Source organism: Haliaeetus albicilla, chromosome 5 (assembly GCF_947461875.1).
Source record: "Haliaeetus albicilla chromosome 5, bHalAlb1.1, whole genome shotgun sequence".
Classification (NCBI taxonomy): domain Eukaryota; kingdom Metazoa; phylum Chordata; class Aves; order Accipitriformes; family Accipitridae; genus Haliaeetus; species Haliaeetus albicilla.
Window position 1 is genome coordinate 30,192,254 of NC_091487.1, and position 26,660 is coordinate 30,218,913.

At 37.5% G+C, this 26,660-nt stretch overlaps 1 protein-coding gene across 5 annotated transcripts in view; it reads right to left on the bottom strand.

Moving 5' to 3' along the window:
- Window positions 1-26,660, bottom strand: part of AKAP6 (A-kinase anchoring protein 6) — a 291,528-nt gene that overhangs the window by 60,729 nt on the left and 204,139 nt on the right. For all 5 annotated transcript variants that reach the window (XM_069784017.1, XM_069784016.1, XM_069784015.1 and 2 more), the window contains exon 9: window positions 24,639-24,759. In XM_069784017.1, coding sequence (XP_069640118.1) covers window positions 24,639-24,759 — 121 coding nt within the window. The remainder of the gene's footprint in view (window positions 1-24,638; window positions 24,760-26,660) is intronic.

A 26,660-nucleotide genomic window follows, 5' to 3' on the forward strand; every position in this document is an offset into this window, starting at 1 on the left:
CGGGAAATGGTGTTGCACCATTAGTTTCACAAAATGCTAAAATACAGAGAGCAGTCTACAGCTAAGAATTTCAGAAAATGTATTTTCACCTGCAAACTGCATTATACACTTCCAACCGGTTCTTGTGCAGCGACCTATACACAGGGGTTGTGTCTGCGCATGAATGTAGGTGGTGAAAGCCCTGCATATAGTTGTGAAGCTAATTATATACATACACATATACACCCACTTAAAATTTCCCAAGTCCCATAAGGATTGCTGCTAAAGCACAGCGTCATTTCTTGACACCGATGAACATTTACTCATCTGAGTAATCCCAAGGATGACAGAAGTTTATTCCTGTGAACAACTAACAGCTCTCCTAGATAACTAACGGGTTTGCAATATGGATGATAAATTTTGAATATTTATCAGCCTTAACAGTTTTAGGCTCTTCTGTGCAAATAGATGTTAACAATACGATTACAGTTATTAGACAAGGAGCTATAGCTTGTTACTAATTAAGAGGATCTGCAGTACTTTCAGTTTCTGGGAGGCTGTGAGTGGCACATACTGTACAACGCCATTTCTAGTTTACAACTCGCCTGTGCAAGGGAATTTTCCATACGGAAATCACTCTTCAGGATATTGCAATTCAGAGAATAAACTCCAGTGGAAAAAAAAAAAAAGTATAGTGTAAAGGGAAAAAAAAAAGCCCACCACGTTACTGATGAAACTGTTTAAAAAACTGTACAGCTTCATCTGTGTGTGATTTGTCAGGTCTGAAGCTTTGACGTGCCCAAGGGGCAGACCCCAGCGGGGAGTAGGCTGCAGAGCTAAATAGCTGTGAAAGAAGTCTTAATGTAGGATGGAATTCAAACTAACCTTGACATGACCTCGGGAAAAATATGCAAAAAGTAAAATGAATGCACTCTGCAAGATACATCCTAATTTTGTGGCCGAGCTGGTTAGTTTCACAAACATAACTGGGACTTTAAAAGCAAAATAAAACGCGAGGAAAAAAGGGAAACTTCAGAATTCAGAGTAAAAACTTAAGCGGGCATGGGGTGTTGCTGTGGAGGCATATGAACCATTTGGAAACAATCCAAATAAAAACTAACACTGAACAATATTGTTGTCAGCCTGTCTATTCAGGAAAATTGTTTTTTTTAGGTTGAATATAAATGACACAAAGCCAAGATTACATCATTGCATTACAAAGTCTGTTGTGGCTTTTAGCCGAACAAGCCCCATGGATCTACTAGCTGATGGCAGTAATTCAGTAAGAAGTTTTAAGGGCTTCTCTTTTTTTTAAGCTTCCTTACTCTAAATACAGAGGAATTTTGTTTAAATACTGATTATGTAATTTTTTTAATCCACATCCCCGAGTTTGTTCTGCAGGCTTTCTACTTGATACAAACAATAAAAATTTGAGTGAGTATATTAAGTCTTGATTTGGTTTTATTATGCATTTTGCCTGTCTTGCTCAGTGTTCAGTTAAGCAGGAAGACATCCACCTTAATATAGCAGCCAAGAACTGGCTAATTCACTAGATATATGGAAATTTTAATTGAGTGTCAACTTGTGTTGAAATTCAATCCCATTACCTTCAGAATGCAATTTTGTAGCAATACCAGTTATTTACTACACTATTAACCAGATTTTAAATATAATTAAATTGCTAAGAACATATAGCCAAAATACAGCAGTTTGAATTCATATAGCAAGGGTAATCAAGTATCAGGTGCATGAGATTCCACTAGATCTAGAAACTGCCACCCATCTACAAATAAAGCCAAATCCTGGCAGATGATGGTAGAACATGGTCGCACAATACAGGTTATAGCGCAGTTCAGGTAAGGCCACAGAGTTGGTGTACTTCATCTTATAACAATCTATTGATCTTGTAAACTATGTGTTTTACTGAGATCTTTGGCTGATATACAAAGGAGTTTCTGAGGTTTGTCTTGCATTGCTTGCAACAATGCTGTCAGAACTTTGAGGTTTTTTCAACACCTTGCACCAGAGGTGTGACTTTTGGTACAGGCTAGTATAGATGCAACCAACAGACATGCTTAAGATATCAAATGCAAATTTAGCTTAATTTACATTTATTTAGTTGCCTAGCAAGTAATTGATATTAAATAAATAAAAAATGCTGCTCTTTAGGAATTAATAACTACTATACCTTTGGGTTAGGGCTCAGGTGTATTCATTGAGGAAAAAAACACAGAGTAAAGGAGATTCCAAAATACTGGTGTAGACTGCAGTTAGCCCATTACTGAGCAGAAAATGTATTTGATGGCAGGGAAACTGTTTGGCCTGGAAACAAAAAGGTGGAGTTGCAGCTCCATCCTTGGCTGGATATTCTGAAATGCTGACCCTACACGTACCAAATCTCATATAGCTACATTTTTACATTTACATTTTTACAAAATAAAATACAACAATGTAAGATTATGGAGATTTTCTGAAGAAGATAATCAAAGAAAGTAATTTATAACCTGTTTTCCTTCTCTAAGCTGTGCCTGCTTTTGCAGTATGCATGAAACATAAAATTGGAACTCCTCTACACAAAGATTTAATTCCAAATGCACTGACTATTGTCAGGCTGTGTGTTACAGGCATCATTCTGTTTTGAAATGGATGTTCCTGTGCATTTATTTTTCACGGAGTGGCCCTTCTGAAGTCCTTACTCCATTGTTACTCAGACAGAATGCTGGTCAGTAATAGCCTTCTGTGAGTGAAGTTTGACTGAAAATAGACAAATAAATTATCCTGTCTTCTAGCAATACCTACTGGGATATGTTTGAGGGTAGAATATCTCTGGATCCTCTTCCTCTTACCTATTTGCTATACTGTTTAATGGGAGAAGAGGTTCCCTACTGCACAAAGAGCCAAATGGAAATCTAAGCTCCTCAGACCAACAGAGGCAGAACTCAAAGTCTCCACCAAAAGACAGGAAAATCCACAATGATCAGTATGCCCACCATTTAAGGCACAGTGGCTTCAGTAATCCAAATGACTAGACCTTGTCAACTGTGAGAAAAGAAAATCATCCCTGGCCTGTGGTGACAGCCCTGCAATCTCTGCAGGCTGGTGAGTGACCTCGAGTCAAGACCAGACAGACTCTGCATCTAGCTTGCTCAGTCTCTAACCTCAGAACATGTGGATCTGAGCTCTCATTACCTGTAGTATCTAGGGTAACAACATGATCTTTAAAGTACTTGAACTTTTTTCTACATGACAGAACTTAGACCTGTTTGAGGGCCCACCTAGGTGCTGATTGGAAAGGGTGTTGACAGCAGATTTCTCAATTTGCCCCAAAGTTACAATGAAAAATGTCATTTTTATTTTAAATGCACATCCTGTAGTGTATTAAGTAAAGTGAAAGCTAATAGTTTTTATAATGTGCTATTTGATTTGTTCCTTATAATTTCCCTTGAGTTATGTCAAAGTTGGCACATGCAGCAGGTCCACTAGGAGTGCTAAAACATCTCCACTGACTATCTAAAACACTGGCAATCACTGTAATTCCTCTTACAGCAATACTATTACAACATCCTGCATCAAAACTATTGTTAAAACATGTTAAAAAGAAAGTTATATAGTTAAGTATTTATTATCATCTCCAGACAGACATAACCTGAACACTTCAAGAGACACAGCAGATAATAGCTATTCACTTTTCCAGTGCACATTAATGTTATTAAAACAAAAGGAGAAAGTTGGCCATTATCTGTGTGAACAGTGGGCTAATCTCATTTTATACTGAATTTTATAAATTCTTAAGAACTCAGTATTTCATTTTTAATATTATCCTAAGAAAAACATAGCACTTTTATAATAAAAGAAAAAATACTCTCAAGTTGAAAAGTTATTTTTATGATCAACTACAAACCGCTTTCAAGAGCAAATTTATATTGGAACTGCTGACACAGCTTAAACTATGGCTGTGTGAATGCTGCAGAAACAGCTATTTCAGAAAACATTTTTAGCATTAGGAGAAGTCCAACTTTGTTTAAACCTGAACTTATTTTTTTACAATAGCAAGTAATGTTAACAGCATGCTGAAAATGTTAAGGCTAAGTGTACAGTGTCAAAATAGATTGAATCTCTCTGAAAACTGGAAATTCAAGCTTTTTAAACATAATCCAGATGTTTGGCTTCTAATCACATTTCAAGAAAGAGGAAACTTATGCAATATAAAATTCATACATGCATATTTCATTAGTGCCTTTCCTATCACTGAATTAAAAATTTCTAACATATGTTTTCCTCAAACAGATAATGTTTTAAATTAGAAGAGTTGGCAAGAAGTTGTACACCTCACAAATATCATTGAATTATTTTAACATGGGAGAAAATATTTCATTTTTTACAGTATTAACAGCTTTGATAGCAAATGCTACAGCATTTTTTTTGCCTTATTGATAGGAAGTTCAATAGTCCCTGAAACAAACTGAGCGTATAAAGATGACTGAACAGCAAGAACTAACAACTAGCCTTCTTCAGAATATCTGAGACTGATTACACTCTGACAGACCTATGGGTATTTAACACAGATGCTTTCCCTCTTCCTCACTGGTGATCAAAACAGGATAATGCTATGCCCGAGCAGCTTCTTCAGCAAAAGCCAGACTACCTTATAGGTGGAAAGACTTCTTCCAAGATGTATTTCAATTCTAGACCGCTTAACAACACCACTATATTTGGTGAATGATATTTAAAGGACTACATCAGCGTGGCCATTGTTTCTAAAAACTAACATACATGATAAATTATATGATTTTTTTTTAACCTCTGGAGTCTTAGAAAATTAGACTCTGAGTTCATGTCTAAAAACGGACTTTCTGAATGTAATAGTATTTTAATATTTTAAATAATTTAAGACAGACAAAACCTAAGCAATAAAAATGAGAGGAACTGCCACACATATAATGGGAAAAGAAAAAGGAAAAAGACAAATAATCCTGCTTCTGGCCACCTGCATGTGGCATTGGGCTTCCTCTTTAAGACCTTTGTAACTTCTGAGGAGTACGTGAAGCATGATCATGAAGCACCAGGAACAGAAATATGCACTCTGTTATACTGTGAAGTGATGGAGTGATATGTTACTATGAACTTCAGTTCTCTCTAGAGATGTTGGAAATGGAACAATCCAGGACATGCTGAAAGCCGGTCTCTCTATACCTCCAACAGCTGCTGTGCCTAGGAGAGATACTTAGCCTCTTTCCAAATGGCCACGACCAAGGGTATGCCTAATGCAGCCTTTTACAGGCAGGCTCAAGCTTGCCATTCCTATGCTCCAAATAGTTGCAGACTTGCAACAGTCATGTGAGGTGGAGAAATGCTATGCTCAGTTTAAAATGGGAAACTGAGATACGAATGGATGCCATGTCCAGTCTCAGGGAAGTTATTTGATGTGGGAACACAAGTCTTTTGAGATTTGCTCCAGCATTCTGTCTAACAGAACATGTTGTCTGAGCTCAGAACTACTTAACATTTTTTGGTTCACACTAGACTGAAAAAAAATGAATTATTGCACTTATGATACATTTTAGTCATAGTAGAAAATACCTCAGCTCTAAACTCAATAAATCTTTATTTCTACAAGACATTTAGGAACTAACACTAATAGTTACCTTTAAAAGAGTACATGAATGCAGTGACACTGAACTCATTTTGTCGACTGAACAACTAGCGAGACAGAAACAAAAGAAACTTTTCCTCTGTTTCTTTGTATTTCCCTGATTTCAGGTGTCTGTTTTCAAGGATTTATGCTGCTGCTAAATGTGAACTCTGTTATTTGCTGGCATGATGAAAGCTGAAAGCTTCTTCTCATCTCTAATGGCATTCTGCCAAAATACTCTCTGACAAAACTCAGGCTGATTCACAGTTCTGAAGTTCAAGAAATTGTCATAATCTAACCTCACCACTTGTATAAAATGTGCCCTAGTCTTACCTTCTCTGCCTATACTAAGCTTTCAACTTTCTGGCTTGGAGAAAATCTTTTGGTATTGTATCCAGCCCTTATTTAAAGATGCAAATGATGGAAAATTCACAGCATTCCTTGGTAAGATGATAAATAACTAGCTTCCTTCACTGTTAGAAACTGTATGGCTTGTTTCTAGATTGAATTTATTTAATTTTAACTGCCAGCTCTTTAATCTTCTTATACCTTTTCCAATAGCTTGAATGTCTGTGAAAGCATGACGTTACTACAAGAATCAAACATGAAACCAGGTGACATGCACTGATCTTGGGTAAACTCTGTTTGGTGTCTCTGGGATTACAATTTATAGAACCAAAATATAGAGAATTTTTGCAGAGGTTGGTGAACACAGATGCAGGCACTTTGGACATTCTTAAGACTTGATTCTTCCTAGGGCTGTCAGAAAGCAAATTTTCAATCACTTGGCCCTGATATAAATGAAAAATAACGGGTTTGGATTTAATTTGTGCTTAAGGATGATATTGCCTGTACTCACATTTTGGCTTTTAATTGTTAGGCTCTCCTTTCACTTAAAGATTTTTTTCTGCTTCTATGCATGCTGGAAAGAAGGATGGGGAGCAGGAGAAAAAGAACATAGTAGCAGATGAAATGGATGATATCAATGAGAATTTCACCCACAAGGAGAGTATTTTCTAGTGCACACCACCAACTACTCCAGATTCACTTTGGAAATTATAAAGTTGAAAGTGAAGTGATCTTGACAGACCAGGGAATCTGCCCCTTTGTGTTTAGCGTTTTGTAACGAGCTTCTCTGAAACCAGCACACAGCATAATGCCTGTATATTAATAGACCCTGTCTTTCAGCAATTAAAAAAAGAATAGTTCTGTAAAGATACTGCAATGAAACTGTAGAAATTGGTTTCAGAAAAAAACACCGCAAGTTCATGTTGACTTATGTTGCATCACTGAAATGCTAATCTCTGTGCTCTAAGCAAACTGATAAACTGGTGACTATAGCATCGATGTTCAAATGTGTATAACACTTGCAATGTCAGTGGATTTAGAGATTGGTAAGTTATTGCTGTTTTAATGTCTGAATTCTACGTAAAGAAGATGAAAAAGGCATGCCTTTAAAATTGGAAAAGATACGCATATATCTGAAAAGGAAAGAAATGCTTCAAAGGACCGCAGCAGCACGAAATATCAGGACACAAACCCAGTAGTGAAGTAATATGAAGCGAATTCAGAATATTTGAATCTACTTCAGCTATAGCGAACACTAGGGAAGACATGAACTTTTGTCTTTCTGGCATTCTCTCAAGACATCCTGGTCCTGCTTTGTGGAAAGCCTGTCCTGGTAACCATCCATGCCCTGATAGTTGTCTGGCAGTTCAAATACAAATTGGAAAGATACCCATTAAGGCAAGAGATATGCTTTAAGTAACGTGTGATGATGCCTTCAACTTTAACTGTTGTCTGCCTGATTAATAGATGTTTGTTATACTATGTAGGGAACTTAGTAAGCCCAAATGAAGATGGAAAAAGGTAAGAAAAAGACTGAGAAAAGGATGAGGGGTAAAGAACAAGATCCCTTTGCTTATTCTGTGTTTTTCAGATTTTTTAAGCAATGCATTCTATTGAGAATATCAGCAAAAATAAGTGACTCCGATTTTTATGGTGTCAGAACCTTTGTGAATGGTATCTGCACTTCAGTGACATAAAGTGGTTTCACTTCTTAGTTTAAGTGGCTGTACTTCCTATCATAACAATCGTTTTAAAATTAGTGACAATTCTAAAAATAAGAAGAAGTATACCTTGTTGAATACTCCATGTTCCTAGCAGTACTAGGTTACTTTTTTCAAATCTACATCTGAGTCAACTGTTTTAGGTCATTTTGTTAGCTATTATGCTAGAGGTATAATATGTTGCTACAGAACTGAAGTTTAAAGAAATTAAAGTAATGAATACATATTTCAGAACAGGCCATAGAGCTTTTGTACATTAAGCGACTACACTAGCACTACATTAACCCTATTAAAGGTAATTTTTCCAGCTCATTGGTGATTGGCATTTGGTACTGATGTTTGAAGAATTGCCATTGCATTGATTTTATTCTTTGCCTCTTTAATAAAGTGTGGAAGAAATGGCAGAGGCAGAAGTTAACTGTCCTTTGGTAAAGCCATTAAGCACTTAAGAGAAAGGTTTGAATGTTTAAACCATGTAAAAATCTTTAAGGACATTATATATGTTTTTAATTTTGGAACCTTTCATAGGCCTGAAAAAGTCCCACTAGTATGAATACATTTACATTTTATTGGTACAACAAAAAGGACCAAGTTAAGATTACAAATGCCACACTTGCACTCACGGAATAACACCATCTAGCAAGAGAAGTTTTAATAAATATTATTGTACACCCTTCTCCAGCCGGGAGTGAGGGCATACGCCAACAACACAGTGGAGTAGGCCACCTGGTGGTCAAATCAGCTCATTCTCCATTTTAAGCTAACAAAAAATTAAGAGGGCCGTACAAAGAAAAGATAAACACGAAAGAAGTGCATAAAACCCATCAACAAAAGCCTATTGGAACTAATGTAAGCATGTATAAAAGAGAGTGTTTCTTCACCTCATGTTAGCTTTTCTGGGAGTGGTCACTGCTTGAGGCAGGACACCAAGGTTGATTAATGTTTTCTTGTGTTAAAAATGAACAGTAGCTAAGTTCCGAGGCTTTTCCATGCCACTTTAGAAAATAAGGTTCCATAACAGGTCAGTCTATCACACTATACCCCTCAGGTCCATAGGAAAGGCCAGAAGGGAATCTGGATTAAAAAAAATTCATAACTGTTTTCCAGCAGCTTCCCTGGGAAGCTTGAACACAGGCTACACAAAAATGTTGGCCGGCATCACTACTTAAAAGGATGTAGGAACAAAGACTACTATGTCCACAGGTCTGGGTCCAAATATCTTATGGCCATACAAAGCAATGATGACGGGCATCAGTGCAAGGTATTGCTGATGCGTACATTCAGACTCTGAAAAGAAGTGGCTATGAAATGTAAGGTCACTGCTGACTACTGACAAGTAGCTGAGATGCCTGAACAGATAAGTTAAGGTCAAAACTTCAGAAAGAGCCTCAACTGTTGGATGACCTGACAACTAGGGATCAGAACATGGGAGAGTGCCTGGTTTTGAGATTTTCTCAATCAGAATCTGCTGGTGTTAAAATCTGTAGCGCTAGGGTAGCAAATCCTGGCCCTGGCAGATAAAGTCAGCAAGCTAAAAGATACAGCTACAAAAAGAATTCAGAGATGCAGCAGTCTCTGAAGAACCTGGAAAAGGGACCATATGCTTCAGGAGGGAAGAATTTAGAAAGCGCCAGAGAGCAAAGCAGTATGCATGTGACTGGAAATGGTGGGTGTTCTGTGCTATTTTTAGTCTTATAAAACCATAAATATCAAAATATAAGCCTTTTCTCATAAGACCTACATCAAATTCACAAACAAATCATATGCATGATCCAAATGGTCTATGCTGATTTTAATGAAACCAAATGCCTAAACCATCAGATCTCCCATCACTCTAGGTCTCCCTGTTTAGAGGCTACTCAGTGAAGAGATGTTCAGAACATATATAGGTATCCATGAGCATAACAGCTTTTAAATGTTGTGCAAGTTATTATAGTAGTATATTTCTAGGGACTGGCTTGAAGGGAAGAAAACAGGGGAAATCTGTAGAAGATTCATTTTCTGGCATGAATTCACTTGGGTGAAGTGCAGGAAATATATTTCCTCACTGTTTAAACATGCAGGGACAAACCAGAAAATTTTAGCTATCATTTGAGCATGCCTCAGCACCAAGGTCAGGATTTTCTACCTGCTGGTTTTCCATGGCAATGAAGAGCACTGTCTGTGGAAATGGTTAGTCCACAGAGAGAGAATAGCCTGTTGCTCAGCCAAGAAATAGCCTGTGGGACACATGGCTTTTAAAAGAGATGCAAAAAGCTCCTCACATATATCCCACCTATCCCTCACAATAAGCAATTCTGCTTGCTTTTGCCTGTTGTAGTTGGCCAGTAATATTCTACCTCTTTTTTTACCTCTCTGGCTTCTAACAGGAAGAGTTGAATTTTAATTAGTGTGAGCCAAACAGAAACATTTTCCATGAAATACACATTTTATTGCTTAACATTTTAATACTCTGAGTAGTTTTGAAATCTGCCAGGAATAGCAAAGCTCACTTATTTAGCGTTTGTGCTGTTAGACAAAATACATGTATATAGATATGTATCTTACAGACAACTGAACTAAATGAAGATATTTGTCTTTAAATAACTATATTCTCTTTGCTTTGCATCTATACTAAGTTCCTAACCGTGTTAATCTGCTTTTATGGAGGACTTAGTACTGTTGATGAATTTGTAGAGATATATCCAGCACTTGAATTGAGATTAAAAAAAGGTGAGGTGTGGGTCTGTCTGCAGCTGGAGGCAGCAGGTGGTGTCTTAAAGGTGAGATATTGCCCATCAGGTAACTCAGGGTACATTACCTCTCCTGCAAGATAAGGGCGTTGTGCATGTGAACGGAGCAAGTTGTGCTGTTGCTTCTGGGCAAGACAGAAATTCCTAGTTTCACTGATTTCAGAAACCAGGGCTCTCTGGGCATCTCTGTTGGAAGGAACACTATTTTCATTCTAACTTACCCCTACACTCATTCACTGCTTCTACCATGGTGTGGGGAAACATTATAGAGGAACCGCTCCAGAAGCTCTTTATCACCAGGAGAATTTCGTAAAGCTTAATCCCTTCAGATAGTCTTACTATTTAAGGACTGGTATCTTGCTTCCGTCCCTCCTGCCCCCCTTTTATTTGCTCTTGGTCCTTTAACTTTTTTTTGGAGTCACTCTGTATTGACCATGGCAAAAATCCACAGGCTTTTGCCAAGTGTGCAAAAAATTGTACAAACGTTTGTTCACCTCTGTGAAAGACTGGACTGTCCTTTTGTCAAGCGTTCTGCCTGTTTCCTGAGGGGATCCTGGTTTCTCACAGCCAGCAGCAAAATCCTTCAAAAATCAACAGGTGCCACTCACAGGTGACTCAGATTCTTTCAAGTTTTCTGCATTTAGATTAATGCTCCTTTCCAGGTTTCTGTTTAGGAGTTGCTGTTTCCTAGGTTTAGACTGCCATCAGCTACTCACTAGAGAAAGGGTGCCTAGTCCATATTATACTGGAATACCTCTAGAAGCTAAGACTGATCAGCATAAAAGCCTACAGATACCTGAGAAAATATGCAGCAATACAGTGGCTCTGTTGTTCATTCAGATAGATATGCCAGAGTGTGTTTTTGACATCACAGTGAACACCTCTGCCCTGAAAAAAAATTGTAACATGTCCCAGGCTTTCAGCATTTTGTTCAAGGATTTTGGAATCAGTTTACTCCAACATTTTCTGACTGTTAGTAGGTCATTTATCCTCTGCACTACTTTCTGTGAGTGCATGGTCTCTGCTTTGCCACATTGCCTTTTTCAGCAGTTTTACTAGACTAACAGAATTCTGTTTTGGTGGACTCTAGGGTGATTTGTGGGGTTTTGTGATAACTTCAATTTAACATCTAAGTGCTCACCTTCTTCAAATATGTTATATTCAGCTAGAATGCTAGGGAGCAATCACAGCAACTTGCTTGTTTCTTTCAGGTACTGCTTTGAATATTGCCTTCCAGTTGGAACCAGAGCTTGTACAGACCCCTGGCTACGGGTGTGTAGAATTCTTGTAAAACAACTACAGTAAAGTTTAAGTGATGACATCTCTTATTTCAGGGGTTCCTTGTTGACTGACTGCATTTATCCACTGGTCTCATAATGATTTCATTGCACATCTGCAGTGCTTGGTTGCATATCTCCAGTCTAATTTTGCTCCTTATCAGTGTTGCACTGCAGCTGGCTCCACAATCCAGCTGGTGTCAAATTAGTCATTGATCTAATAGCATAGTTGCAAATATAGCAATTGAATGCCTGGCAGCATTCTGCATTGCCAGAACACTAAGAATCTTTAGATCTGCTTAAGTCACACTACAGATATCTCCTTCTTCATTAAAACCTTAAATTCTCAATGGTTTCAGACACTATATTTTAATTTTAAAGGTAACTGCAATATTGAATCTGTCTGCCTGGCTCTTTTTCTCAAGAACATTTTTCCTTCTACTTTTCATGTTGTCTGTTACACTACCTACGTTGCATTAAAACGCATACATTTTCAGCCAGTCTGCATCTGCCCTGCTTCATGGGTTCTTTTGACTTACATCTATGCGTGTGTTCTGCTGTTTCTGTTTTGGCACTTCTCTGGATAGTTTGGCCACTGTTTGGAGGCATGTATTACATTGGCTTTACGTTAATGTCTTCTCTGTGAATGGGAACTGTGTATTTCACAAGTGATCCTAGGCAAGAGATACAATTAAGAAATGTTTTGTGTCTCCAGTTACACATGGGCGCTCTAGTTTCTGGCACCATACCATCTCCCCTTTTCTCTTTCTGGTATTAGTTAAGAAAACCTTTTCATAGCTTTAAATTGACTTAGAATTATTTGTATAATTCTGATCAATTCTTTTTAGAGACTAAAACATTGTTTCTATTGCCTCAAAGCAAAGCCTTTTTTGTCCAGGGTTCCAGTTTTCCTGGTGCTCAGAGTTACTGTTATTTATGTCCTATGATTTTTAGGTGTGTTTTATCTGGGTAGTCACAGATATTTCCTTCCTCTCTAATGTGACTGTTGTCCCAGATCTCGTATGCTGCATTCAGGGAAATAAGATGGAAGAATTTAATAGTTCTAGTCTTAAACTGGCTCTTTAATTACTCCCTTGATTGAGTCTTGAACTTTGGCAGGCCCAGGGACCCCAGAGTGATAGTCTTCATCTGCAATGAAACCTGCTCCCTTGTGTCTAATCCCCTGGGCACCATAAGTTAGCTACCAATCTACCAGGTGTATTAATGAGTTGGTGAGGAACTGCTTTTTGGCCATATTTACAAAAAAGTCATCCCATATGCTTATTAAAACTGAATCAAATACGTATCTTCATACCCATTCTAATTTTTAGTATGCATCTTGTGAATTTTACTCTCCACTTAGCAAGGAAACTAACTGCACAAAGAGACTATAAGGCTCATGCAGAACAATGGCCATAGCATTTAACCATCACTGTTAGCAAAAGGAATAGATAGAAAGGTCCCTAGCTCAGCACACAGAGGCAAAGGTGGAAAAGAGCGGTGATTTTCATCACCTGCTTTATTGTCTCTCTTTTTATTTGTTTATTTATTTATTTTAACTATTGCATGTTTCAGCCTCTGGCATAAACACCTTACATATTCTACTAGATAGCTAACAAAAAAGAGACACTTAAAAACCATAACTGAAGATTAAATCAGGTAGAAGTTCTAAGAGCAGAATTTTTCATTGACCCAAGCTGAAGCCATAAGGAAACTAAATATTTTCAGAAAGCAAGTTGTTCCTTTTTCTTTTCTTTTCTTTTTTTTTTCCTGGGACCTGGGGAAAAAAGGTAAAAGTCTTCCACACTCACACTGCAAGGCATTTGACTATTGACTTGTTGGAGAAAAATGAACCCTGACTATAAATTACATATGCTTACTGAAAAACCAAAATGGTAGAGATGAACCTTTTGAGACAGCAAAGTGGGCTCATACGACTAACTGCTTCTCACCTCTGATGGTGTTGATTCGACCTCTCCATACATGAGAACAAAGTAAGAAATCTTGGGAATTATTGTTCTTCCACCTGCATAGCAGACACATAGTCCTTGATGAAGGCCAGCAAAAACTATGTCAGTCTCAATACCTCATTCAAAAAGGCAAAAGTTCATCTTCAGACAGTTACCAACTGAAAAATTCTAACAGCAATTCTGTATCTATCATCTCCCATTTCTAAGAAAAATCAATTGGTAAAGCAGAGATGATCAAACTCCAGTGCAATGTCTGTCAAAATCTGGATGCATCACAGCAGGGTTTCAAACTGGAATATTGCATAGACATGACACAATGGTACTAAAAAACCCCTTTTTTCATGATAACTGAGTGTCAGTGAGAGGTAACGCCAAGTGAGGCTGATCTTCATAACCTCTTTATACAATCAGTGGAGAGAGAGATAAGAAAGAAAAGGTTTCTTCTGAAACTATTTCAGAGTGCTTAACTTAAGCATCTGCTCTGAATCTCCCGTTAGAGGAACCTCCTCACAATAGAGGCTGGTCTGCTTAGCTCCCTTAGTAGCCTAAATTAGTCTTCACAGATGACACCTTCTCCCAGTGTATCGCTATTCAAACTATAACCTCTCCATAGCCTTCCCTGCAGCCTGTGACACCGTGTTGCTGGTCTACTCAGTGACACAGCTGGAGTATGCCCTGCACATCTGTAACAGCACCCGTCATTCTGCAACAATGGGATGTGAAGGGTTCAACTGCTGTCCTCCCCCAAAAGCGTCTCTCCATAGAGCCAACTTTAACATTTACAGTTCATGATCACTGGGATTCTACAGCAACTATGTTTTCTGCATGCTAAAATATCAGCACCCACAAGAAGTTAAGAAGAACCACAGGCATTTCTCGCTGGCCACAGGAGTTGGCTGGAGCCTACCGTAGGACACCATTGGACCTCATGCAACCACCAATGCAACAACTATGAATGACATTACAGTGATCACTTATTTTACCTTGTTTGAAAGAGAAGTTAGCACAAAATGCTGTAGCTATTTTTAGTACAATGTGTTAAAAATGTATACTGTGCTGGTTTTGGCTGGGATAGAGTTAATTTTCTTCCCAATAGCTTCCCAATAGTATGGGGCTAAGTTTTGGATTTGTGCTGGAAACAGTGCTGATAACACAGGGATTTTTTTGTTCTGGCTGGGCAGTGCTTACCCAGAGCCAAGGCCTTTTCTGCTCCTCATCCCACCCCACCAGCGAGCAGGCTGGGGGGGCACAAGGAGTTGGGAGGGGACACAGCTGGGACAGCTGACCCCAACTGACCCCAGGGGTATTCCAGGCCATGTGACATCATGCTCAGCATAGAAAGCTGGGGGGAGAAGAAGGAAGGGAGTGATGTTCAGAGTGATGGTGTTTGTCTTCCCAAGTGATGGTTACGCGTGATGGAGCCCTGCTTTCCTGGAGATGGCTGAACACCTGCCTGCCCACGGGAAGTGGTGTATGAATTCCTTGTTTTGCTTTGCTTGCGTGCGCGGCTTTTGCTTTGCCTATTAAACTGTCTTTATCTCAACCCACGAGTTTTCTCACTTTTACCCTTCTGATTCTCTCCCCCATCTCACTGCGAGGGAGGTGAGCGAGCTGTTGCGCGGTGCTTGGTTGTTGGCTGGGGTTAAACCACGACAGTCCTTTTTGGTGCCCAACGTGGGGCACAAAGGGTTCGAGATAATGACAGATTTGATTGGTTACAAATGTATACAAACAAATATTTTATATTGATATTTTACATATTTTCAGTATATAAATATAATATATTTTTATATATATAAATAAAAATACAAATAAAACACATACAAATAAAAATTCAGGAGATTATAAACTAGTGTACTTCACTGCAACTTATTTTTTATAATTTAGATAGGTATGCATTGAATGTACTGCCACTGCAAGTTTATTGAGATTTAGTGAATTTGCGTTTCATATAGAAAACCTGCTAAAAAGGTTTTCTGTGGTCATTTGTTTTTTGTTTATTTTTTAAAAAGTAACATTACAGTATTGATTATTTATGAGGTATACTGATGAGAAGTAATTGAGAAAGAAAATAGTATTTCCTGTATTATTTTTATGAAGCACAACATCATGGATAAAGCAAGTAATCCTTCTGAGTTTAGAAAAAAATATATTTTCTCCTGGAGTATGAGGTGAAAAAATAGGAAAGTGAATTAAAAATTGGCAACTAACTTGAGGAATAGGGTAATATTATTGCCCCGTATATTTTTTGCTAGTGATTTTTTTGTCTGCATGCCTCTAAAACAGCCTAATCTACCAAGCTGCTAAAAACCCAAGAACATGTCCACATACAACTTCAAGAATTATGTTGTCATTGTGTTGCTAACACCCTTAATTTCATCTTACTTCAGTATATTATTTGGTGAGACCAGTGGGAGGCAGCTTTAGAGCAGATACACACACAGACACACTGCACAGCAGGTGGCTCGTCACAGCGTGGGCCTAAACCTGTGGGACTCCTTGAGGCAGGATGCTATGGCTTCTGTAAGGTTATGTGGGCTCAGGATTACTGGACAACCTCATGGAGGAAAAATATCTGGAGAACTGCATAGAACACACTATTGTCTGACCTGATGGAGACATTTTTGTGTTATATAGTCATTGTATAAGATCGTAAAGGTAGTACGTGGTTTCACAGCCCAGAACAAAGGCTGTGAAATATTAGTGTAAATGTTCTGAGATGCAGTGTGATAAAGAGAAACCAGTCCTGGCTTCTCGAATGTCTTTATTTATAGAGGGCTGATCACTGTTATTTGGCATCACTGTATATATGAGACTTTAAGAGTGAATTGTGAGTGCAAATTCACAAACCACTTCATGAGATGTTTTTAGTCAGCTGATTCATATGAACTTTCATAAAATCTGCCGTAATACATTAAATACTAGCCTCAGAGTGGGCAGCTCCTAGGACTCTGCACTGCTTACATGCGGTCTGCATGTGATCCACTGTGTCAGGAAACGAGAGAATACAGATAACCTAAACTCCTTTAGACAAAAGGATAAAATTTTGAAAGGTTGTGCTAAGAACAATGTAAATCAGAACACACCCATGTTTTGGAGTCTCATATGGCCTCTTTACTTGGTTCAGGGCATCGAAGAACATTGCAGCACCGGTATTGTTGTCCCCAGTGTTTGACTGCATGTGTAACAGCACAAGTATAACACCTTTTCTTAGGGACTCTTGGTCCAATCATTAGGCCAGAGTGCTGCTATACTTCAGCTATTCTTACTTGTTCATCAGAGAATGTGAATAATTTCGTATATCCAAGCCCAATCTTGAGCCCCTTCTACCTTGTTTGGACACTAGGCAGTCCTAGCATATAGAAAGCAATGAAGGTTGTAATTTTCATCATCCTTTGGGGTGAATTAAGGTGCCATTTCCATTTTTTAAAAACTAAAAATGCTTGATGAACAGAAAATGGCTTTGGTTAATTTACTGCTGGACATATGCACTCAAACCACCACAGCTGAGCGTGCCAGACCATTGCTTCAGTGCTAAGTATTTGAAAATGCTTTAAGGTCACACTGCTTGGGACCTTATCCTACCATTTTATACCACCAAGGGCACAAAGACAGAGCATGTGGAGTTGACTAAGATGCTTGACGTGATGACTGTAAATTGTCCACGTTTTGCAGCTGTAGTAAGGAATGGTGATGACAGCTATGTGGTACACATTTACTTTTGTTTTGAAGTCGAATGCCTCTTTCATTCTAGACACACTGCTTTAATCTCCCAAAAGCTGTGCTGGCTTTTGCTACAAGCTCAGTAAATACTGCTTTGCTACAATGTGAAGTTCATCTTCAATGTCATGCTGGGAAGAAATGGGAGAAACCCACTTACTCTTGTGAAATGCATGAAGCCACTTCTTGCGGAAATATGGGGAGTCTGCTCCATAGAAATTACAACACTGCCTTTAAAAATGCACATTTACATTTGACATATATTATGGAAGCAACCAAGAAAATGTAAAAATATTTTTTCACATTCTTTCTTTATCCATTCTCTAGACTTCCTTTGTAATTTTGTAGACATGGTAATCAGCGTTTTCCTGTTGTAATTATATAAGACATTAAAACTTAACATTTCTCTGCTTTAAGTAAGATTTTTCACCAACAATTATTTTCTTTTCTGCTTTTTAAAATACAAAATTTGCCAGGAGTAGCAAGGAATTTAATCATATTACAAAGCTAAACATATGGACCATGGAAGAATGAGCTGGTTGTTATAGGATGTGTCACAATGGAGTTTTCACTCTGTTCTCCTGTGCAACTGAAATGAAAATACTTGTGTAGAAAAAGTTAACCGATTTCATCACCCCCTGCCATAAGAGACTAGGAAACTTTGCTGTGTCAGGCCCTGAACTCATTTAGTTGATGTTCTAATAGCAGTCAGATTTTTTACTGCTGCTTGGGGTATCAGGCATTTCTGAGATCTCTCATACAAAACAGCTGATTTTCCTACCTACTGTGGAAAGTCATAGAGGTTCTTAATCTGTTGGGGAAAAAAACCCAAAACAACAGCCTAGCACATGGAAATTACTAAATTTTGTGAAGAACAGTAACTGAAGTCAGAACTTTGTGCAAAACTTAGCTCAGTCATTTTACTATACATGACAGTTAAAAACATACTACAATGTCAAAGGCAAAGAATAACTTCCATTACGGCATGTACCAATCCATGCATGTAGACATAAGTGAGGTAGTTTACTATTGCTAATGAATATCTCCACTGATATTATTTAGCAGAATAATCTTTCTTTTTTTTTTTTTTTTTTTTTTTTAAGTGTTAACATATTCTTTTTCAGATAAACTAAAAGCTTTCACTTTGGGACATAATTTGGGACATAATTTGGGACGTAATCTGCTAATAGCATTAAATTCATATTTCAAAAAGGTGGTGATTTTTGCAAGGTAGCCTAAAAGTTTATTAGCAAACTATAATGACTATTCTGATTGCAATTAAAAAGCCCTTCCAAATGGGTCAACACACCTAAGTGCTATCTGCAATCATTTAGATTTTAACATCATGGTTATTACTTATTATCAGGCTGCACAATGAGATATTGATTACTTTTAACCTTTAGATCTAAGAATTCAGGAAAAGCCGAGGTAGTAGCACAGCCTACCTTTCCTGTCTGGTAAACTTATGGCCTTTAGTGGAATTCTAATGATTCCTATTGGCAAGGCAAATCTGAAATTAGTTTATTCTCCTGGCTCATACGGAAATGATGACATATCTAAAAATACTGCATGCATAGCAGATTAGTAGTTACTACCTACAAGGGGCTCAATCCTGCAGTGTGCTGAGAGCTTTCTCCGAAGTGACGATGATCATCTCCCACTGCCTGTTTTAGCAGCTCCATGCAGGCACTGACAGATTACCAGACAGGCAGAAGGCATCCCGGACCGTGCAGAATATGCAGCGCAGGAGCAAAAATCTTCACGTTTTCCAGTTTATAACCAATCCCCTAAGCATATTGTCCAAATATATCACTCTACAGGCTGTTAATCTTTTAATAAGTTTTCTTTATACGGAAAATCTGCTTGAAATAAAGACTGAACTACAATGTGGCTTCAGTAGGTATGCAGGACTTGTTTTAAATAGAACAAAGTAATCCAATTAAACTAATCTGTTTTACAAGTTAAAATGATATGAAGCACATTAATTGATCGCTATAGGCTGCTGCTATTTGAGCCCTCTCTCTGTGCAGCATTTGAAACCGCTTTGCACATTTGTATCCTCTAACAGCAGAGAACTCAGTCCCCCAGTTCAGGAGAATTATGGGCAAGAGAAACATATAACTGTTATGTGTTAGATTAATTTGCAGAACACTTGGCATTATTATTGCCAAGTAGTCAAATTGTTCCAAGTTGTTCCGGAAGGTTGTTATTAATAGTATGTTTTCTGAGGAAAGTTCTGTCTACTTTTGGAACTGCATTTCTGTTGCCAAGGAAACTCCTTGAAGCACAGCATTCTAGGAGCACACTGCTGCTTTTGTTTGCCAGTATCCTATTCATATCATCTAAGTAAGCACTTTACATACTTCAGCCTCCAGTTTCAAATGTCTAAGTTTTTATGTATTTATATTACCGCGTTAAATATAGTTTGTGCTTCTTTTTAAACTGGAGGACTCTTGTAAGATTATTTTAATAGTTGCATTAAAGGACAGGGTTTTTTAGTTTGGTTTGGGGTTTTTTTGTGTTGTTTTTTTTTTTTCCACAAGTTTGCAATAAATTAGTTTTAATTTGAATAATAGCTCCATAGGTTATAGCACTAGTCCTTAAGTGTTAATTATCTTTTCACTCTGAAATTAATGTAGTCATTTCCTACTGACTCCTCTACACCATTATTGAAGTGCTGAGGAAAACATGTCATTGAGTTCTGAGCCAGAACTGTTGTTGTGATTAATCCTGGTCACATGGCCAATCTCTGCCAAAAGGAGATCACTGAAAAAAGGTGACAAAGACAGTGATTTCCTGTCAGCAAAGAGTACGACAAGGCTGTCTAGAAGTGATGCAAATGAGGGAAACTTTCACCACGGTTTGTTTGATCCACTCAGGGCCAGAGCACACTGAGCCAGAGCAAAAGGCACAATGGAGCAGCAGCACACCCAGAGGAGAAAACGAACTGCACCTTCCGAAGAGGGATAGCTTCCAGGAGGGAAACAAAAACTGCCGGGAGCGTTTTTTCCCCTCAACTTTTTTTTAAATGTAGCCTTAGCTTTTGATGTGCATTTTCATGCTATTTAATACAGTGCATCGCTTCCCTTTGATGAATAGTTTAGCAGTTAACCTGTTCAAAAGGCGTGCCAACGAAATGTTTTCAAAGTCTTTGCACTCCTACGTAAGGGTCTTTTTCCATCTATCATGACCATCATTGCTGAAGACTTACTAGTGCAAGACTTAGGGCTTATGCAGTTTCTATTAAAACCACCATACATCACTTGTAATCAGACAGAAAAATATAATTTCTTTTATTTGATATTTTAAAAAGTTTAGTTAATTTTATTCTGAACATACTAACAATATTAACAATCATACTGTACTTATTTAAATGGGGTTTTAATCTAACACAATTAAGTTTTGCAATTAATCTTCTGAGGAAAATGGAAAGAAGTATCATTAACGTTTCTGCCTAGTATACTCATTTCTAATCTCCACAGTTCCAGTAAATACTGATTTGCTTCATTTTTGAACATTCAAGGTACAGAATTACTCAAGTTCCCACTAAAGGGCTAATTAGCAGAGTTTAAATTCTTTGGGTTTGATCCTCCAGTAACGGCATATGAATACAGCTGAAGTCAATGCAAGTTCTGTGTACTTAGAGCTTATGAGATCAGGCTCACATGCAGTAGATTAAAATGAAATAAACATGATACATTTGGCATTAAACTGAGCTATTACAGCAGTACAAAGAAGCGAGGGTCCAAAAACATGGAAATGCTCCTTTTAATTTTTTCTTAGTTAATAGATAAAGCATTAGAGGACAAATAAACTGTCAGCAATTCATTCCGTGACTGCCATTTTATCAAACACTAGTTGATTTTCAAAATCATTAGCTAGTTTAAGACTGTAAAGCTGAAATCATTTAGGGCTATGGGGGAGCAGCGTGAGGAAGAATAGTTTTCCTTTTTTGTAAATCTTTGCACTAAAATCTAGGAAATCCAGAGAAAGTCATACATACATATTCAGAGTTTAAAAAAAATACGGCTGTGCTGCTCCTGTTATATTAAGGGCAAAATAAAACCTAGTTAAAGAGAGATAATAAGGATCCTAATAAAAAACTATGACGCTCCTGGAATATTACAAAACAAAATTAAGCTGAGAGTTGACTTAAATCTATATTAAATCTGAAAATAGAGTACTGGGAAAATAGTCTAAGCATGAAAATACATTTTATTTTCCCATATGCAATTTTAGCATTTATATATTACGTTATGCTGCTTTAATGTATGCTTTTCCCTTCCGATTTACCTGTTTTATCATTGCTGCTGCCCATTCATAGACTCCTTAGGGGCAATGATTACTGTTGGTAATAGTGATACCACAGCAGGCTCCCTGGCAGAGGCGGCTTGCTGAGCTGGCTCAGAGGTGCAATTACTTGTCAGCTCAATAACTGAGAAGAAGGATCTGTGGGTTTAGGAGAAGCCACCAAAATGCAGAGAGTGCAATTAGCAGGTTCACATTGGAAGTTGTAACTGATAAAGAGTAACTAAAGCAAGACCTGTGTTTTCGTAACACCCCACACCTTTGAGGAATTGTGCTAATAATAGCTGCCTGAATTTTTCTTTACGATTTCTCTCCCTACAGACCAGAATGGCTGTGCTCCCTGTGAAGCATAGGCAGTGTTCCTGCCCCTTAGCTGTGAGCACTAGACCATCCACGACTCTGTATAAGAGCCTCCAAATAAAAAGGGTGTCACTATCGATTAGATGAGAGGTTTACTAGGCTAGTTTTATAAAACTATTAATACTGGTTTTGAGGGCATGATTCATTGTTACACAAATGTCTGCAATTAAGGATGATAAAGACCGAGTGATTTAGCTGATCTCTCCTTTGCTAGTGCAGAATTGTTCCCTCAATTACATTTGCTAACGTTTTCTTTTGTCTACTTTTAAATGTCTGGAATTATGGGGCTTTCAACACTTCTTCGGGAGGCGGTTTTGGGGTTGGGGTTTGGGGTTTTGGGTTTTTTTTTGAAAGGCTAACAGATCTTAATTCTGTGCACTCGAGCTCTTTACATCACCTGCAAATACTCCTTCTGCTTTATATGGACACTCGCTTAGTCATCTCTTAACCCAACTCCACATTTTTAGCTAAGTCTTTCCTTCAATCCTTAACAATTTGCTTGCTGCTTTCACTAGAAAGGTATATGCAGACAATATTCACTGTGGGAGGGCAGGCAGTCTGTTTCTACCCTTGTTCAAGTGGTTTTGCAGTGACCAGACAGGTACTTTTGAGATGGCGGGTCTATTAATTAGCAGATGACCTCCCTGCGGAAACTGCGGAACAAATAAGCTGCCTGTGCTTTTGGCTTGTCTGTGTTGCACAGACTACCGACTCAGCTACTCTCTCTGGCACAAACTTTCTGCTTTCAGAAGTGTCATGCCTATCATAATACAGAATTTCATAATATTAAGAAACTATTACTTCCCATTTTGAATATACAGTATTCCTCATTTTGCCGCCATACTGTAATGCAAACTAATTCTTAAATTGCTGCCCTCTTTTATTCTTCTCACCATGCATTATTATCCCAGCCTTACCATCTATAATTATTCTTAATGGTTACATTTCGATATCAGAAAGGGAAGTATCCTAAATAGCACCTAAAATACTTGGGCTGGCTGCTTAAGCTTTGCTCCTTTTCATATTGATGGATGGATTGTTTCCTTAAAATTTATGTTTATTGATTTTTTTTAGTCTATGACTAAAACTAGTGGTTATATTAGGCATGGTACAAGCTGGTCGTACATGGACAGGCACTACCAAAACACCTTATTTTAGATTCACAGGAAACTTTTTACCCATTTCTGACATTGTGTATTTCTGAGCCTAGCCAAGGCCAGGAGTGTTAATGTGTGATTAAGTCTGATTAAGTATTTAGAAAGTTAGGAAAAAGACATTAGCAAAAATAAGAAATTACTGTCAAAGCAAGAAATGGAGACCACTGAATTAAACTCACTTGCAGCCTAAAATAGTTTGGATCTGAACCATATTTCCATTTATAAACATATTTTAACTCATGTGACAACCCTTTCTCACTGGGTATTTTAAATAAAAGGACTAAAATTAGAAAGAATAAAATGCAAGAAGACCATCAAGAAATTAGGATGCCAAAGCAAGAAGAAATAAATTATATTTCAGAAATTATCAAATCATGCAATCACAGAAGAAAGGAAACAACTTCTATTTGACCTTGAATGTACCATTTATTTGGTAAGAAATAAAAAAAGCTAGAGGGTAGTTGTTTCTTGTCATTATACTGTTGCTGATTCTGTGGTTAGTTATTAATTTTATTTTTTATGATTCACAATCTGCTCTTTGAAATATGCCATATGCTCAAAGCAATTCAAGGATGACAACTGTCAGAATTACTCCAATAAAAATTGCCTAAATGAGGAAGATTTACTGCAGCCTGATATTTCTGTCGAAAGCCCCTCCTTTCTTTCCCCCACCACCCCTCAGACCCGTAGACTACAGCTTCTCAGACACACAGTGAAGCCTGAATCAATTTTAGGATCAAATCACACGTTTTGGGGAACTTCTTAAAAGTATTGTCTATCTAAATAAGTGATAAAGCTTCTGGGCTAAGGCTGCTATGACAAATAAGAGAAACCATATGCATGTGTGTATATATATATGTATATGTTAGAGGAAGACCCTATAATCAATATGCAAGTTCAAAATCATTTTGCTGAAATCACAAGCAAGGGTGATGACTTAACATGACAATGTCTGCTTTATGTATAACTAATAAAAATTAAATTGGAAAAGTCCTGTATCCTGGCAGCAGCAAACCAAAATCAAGGCAAATTTCTTTCTTCCCAGATGAGGTCTGAAAGGTGGATAAAAATCCAGCTGAAAGCTCCAATCAAAACACATTTTGTTAAATGCTACCATTTCATTTTTTTCCTTCATTTTGTTTCAGTCTATTTATTAATGCAGTTTCATTTATTTCTATTCATCTTGAAGACAAATCTTTGTCCTTCTATAGAATTACACCAAATAGAATGTGATAAAGGGAACTTTCTTGCAATTATGATGTCGGTGCAGCCTGTCAGCGCACAGGGGATGGAAATGAGGTTGGGGACAGGGAAGGGAATTCTAATAGACACCATGATACATACAATGAACGCAGCGATATCCTGTGAGAGAAAGACTTGTCAAGCTAATCAGATCTTCTATAGCTAGGTAAAGGCAGTAACGGTAGCGCTAACCTTGTAAAGATGCTGCTGCTGCTCCTCTGACATCATCAGGTCATGGCTGTCCATCACGATGGATTCCATGTCAATCAGCCAATCCCAGAGCTCCTGGTATTCTGAATCAAAGTCCAAAAGGCTGTAGATAAGGAACAAAATGTATTATGCATAAATACTGTGTAGTTGTTAAAATCTTGTATTAGAATAATATATTCTTGAAAACTCATGATGTTCCTAGTTATATTTCTAAAGAGACATTCTGTATTTATACAGAGTGGATGAAAATGAAAACTGAAATCCAATTTAAGCCGGTGCCATGACCTAAATTCAGCGGCTGATGCCAAATCCTGACAACTGTTGGCATACTGCATTTACTTCAAAAATTTTGAAATAGAAATCCCCCATAGATGTTGTTGTTTAATGGTTTTTAAAGTGCTGATTTTATATTGAGCAAACTTTGCAACAATCATCTTGATATAATTCGTATAAAAATATTATTTTCATCGAAAAATGACTCAATCCATTCAGCCATCCCTCTGCTGTCTATCTGCCTATCTCTGTAAATATCCTACGTTTATTTTCATGGATGAGTAGCTAGCATTTCAACTTAACGCCTTAAGATAGGCTTGAGTGAATATGGTAAGCCAGTGAGAACTAAGGCCAGATACAGTATTAGACAGGTGTTCCCTACAGACATGTAAGAAACAAAGGTAAGGACAGGAAGTCAAAACAATGAATCCTTGAATAGCCAGCAATCATTAAAATTCAAAGGAGGATCACTACGGTTTTCAACAAAATAAATCATTAGAATAAGGAGCTTAAAAGGATTAATGTGATTCTCTATTGAAAGCCTAGTGAATAAGTAAAGCATAGATTCTTCTAAAACACTGTGATACAAGACAGAAGGTACATGCTGAAAAACTGCACATTCGTCAAAAAGATACCCCTTGAAAAGGGATCTTCAAACTTGCAAAATTGGAACTAACAAAAGCCTTGTCAGTAGTATCAAAAAACCCCATATTGATGAAACAATAGTGCATGTTCCATTAAAGCTAATTTCTCCAATTATTAGCAACTTTTTTAGCAACGCCATTAAAAAAATTAGCAGTATTTCAACAGAGAAACAATAAACTAAACATGTTTTTAATGTTAATAATACTATTGCAGTTTCAGTTGTTATTAGCTAGAGTACCATATGCATGGTAATTTTGAAAGCTTATAGATAAAGTTGTGACAAGTAGAACTGTCTTTCTGCAAGAAAGCAAGCAAGAGAGAAGAAAGCATTTTCCTTCTGTGGTATTACTTTCAATGAGTTGACAACAAAGGAAGTCTTGTATAATGCACAAGTGTTGATTCCTGCTTCTGAAGTAACTCTTTAGTTTAATCCACTGTACTTAGTATACTTTTACTCAATAATTTATGAGGTGCACTTACTTAAAATTGCCTGCTGCCCTGAGAAGGTAAGCAATGATTCTATTATAAAGAAGAGTAAGCATAAAAGGGCAAGTTACTATTGTTGAAATATAATAGTTTCATTTGGAGTTCAGGGCTTTTCTCCTGTTTCAGGAGGTATTGGACTCAGATATCATTTTGAAACTAAAATAAAACTAAACTCCATTTTGAATGGTATATTTGCAGTGATACTGAATCTTTATCCCTTCCTCAGAAAGCAGTATAACCATTCTAAATCTTCAGTATCTACTGCTCGTTTTTTTTCCCTTCCATCTTATCCAAATATTATCCAAAGTCATAAAGCTGACAGGCAGTTATTAAAACATATATTTTATGATATAAGAGGCTAGATTTCATGTCCTATAAATTGGTACAAATTCAGTTGGACTTGGATGGTTTGCAGCAGTGAAAAATCTAAATTAAGATATGAAGATGATGGGAAACAGAAGATGTGCTGGATTCAAACACCTGCTTTGCGTCTATAGAACCACATCTTAGTTACAGTCCAAACTGGTCCATTTATTGGTGTAATAGAATGAAACGATCCTTTAAAGATACATAAAAGCACTTTTCCCTGACCTTTATAAA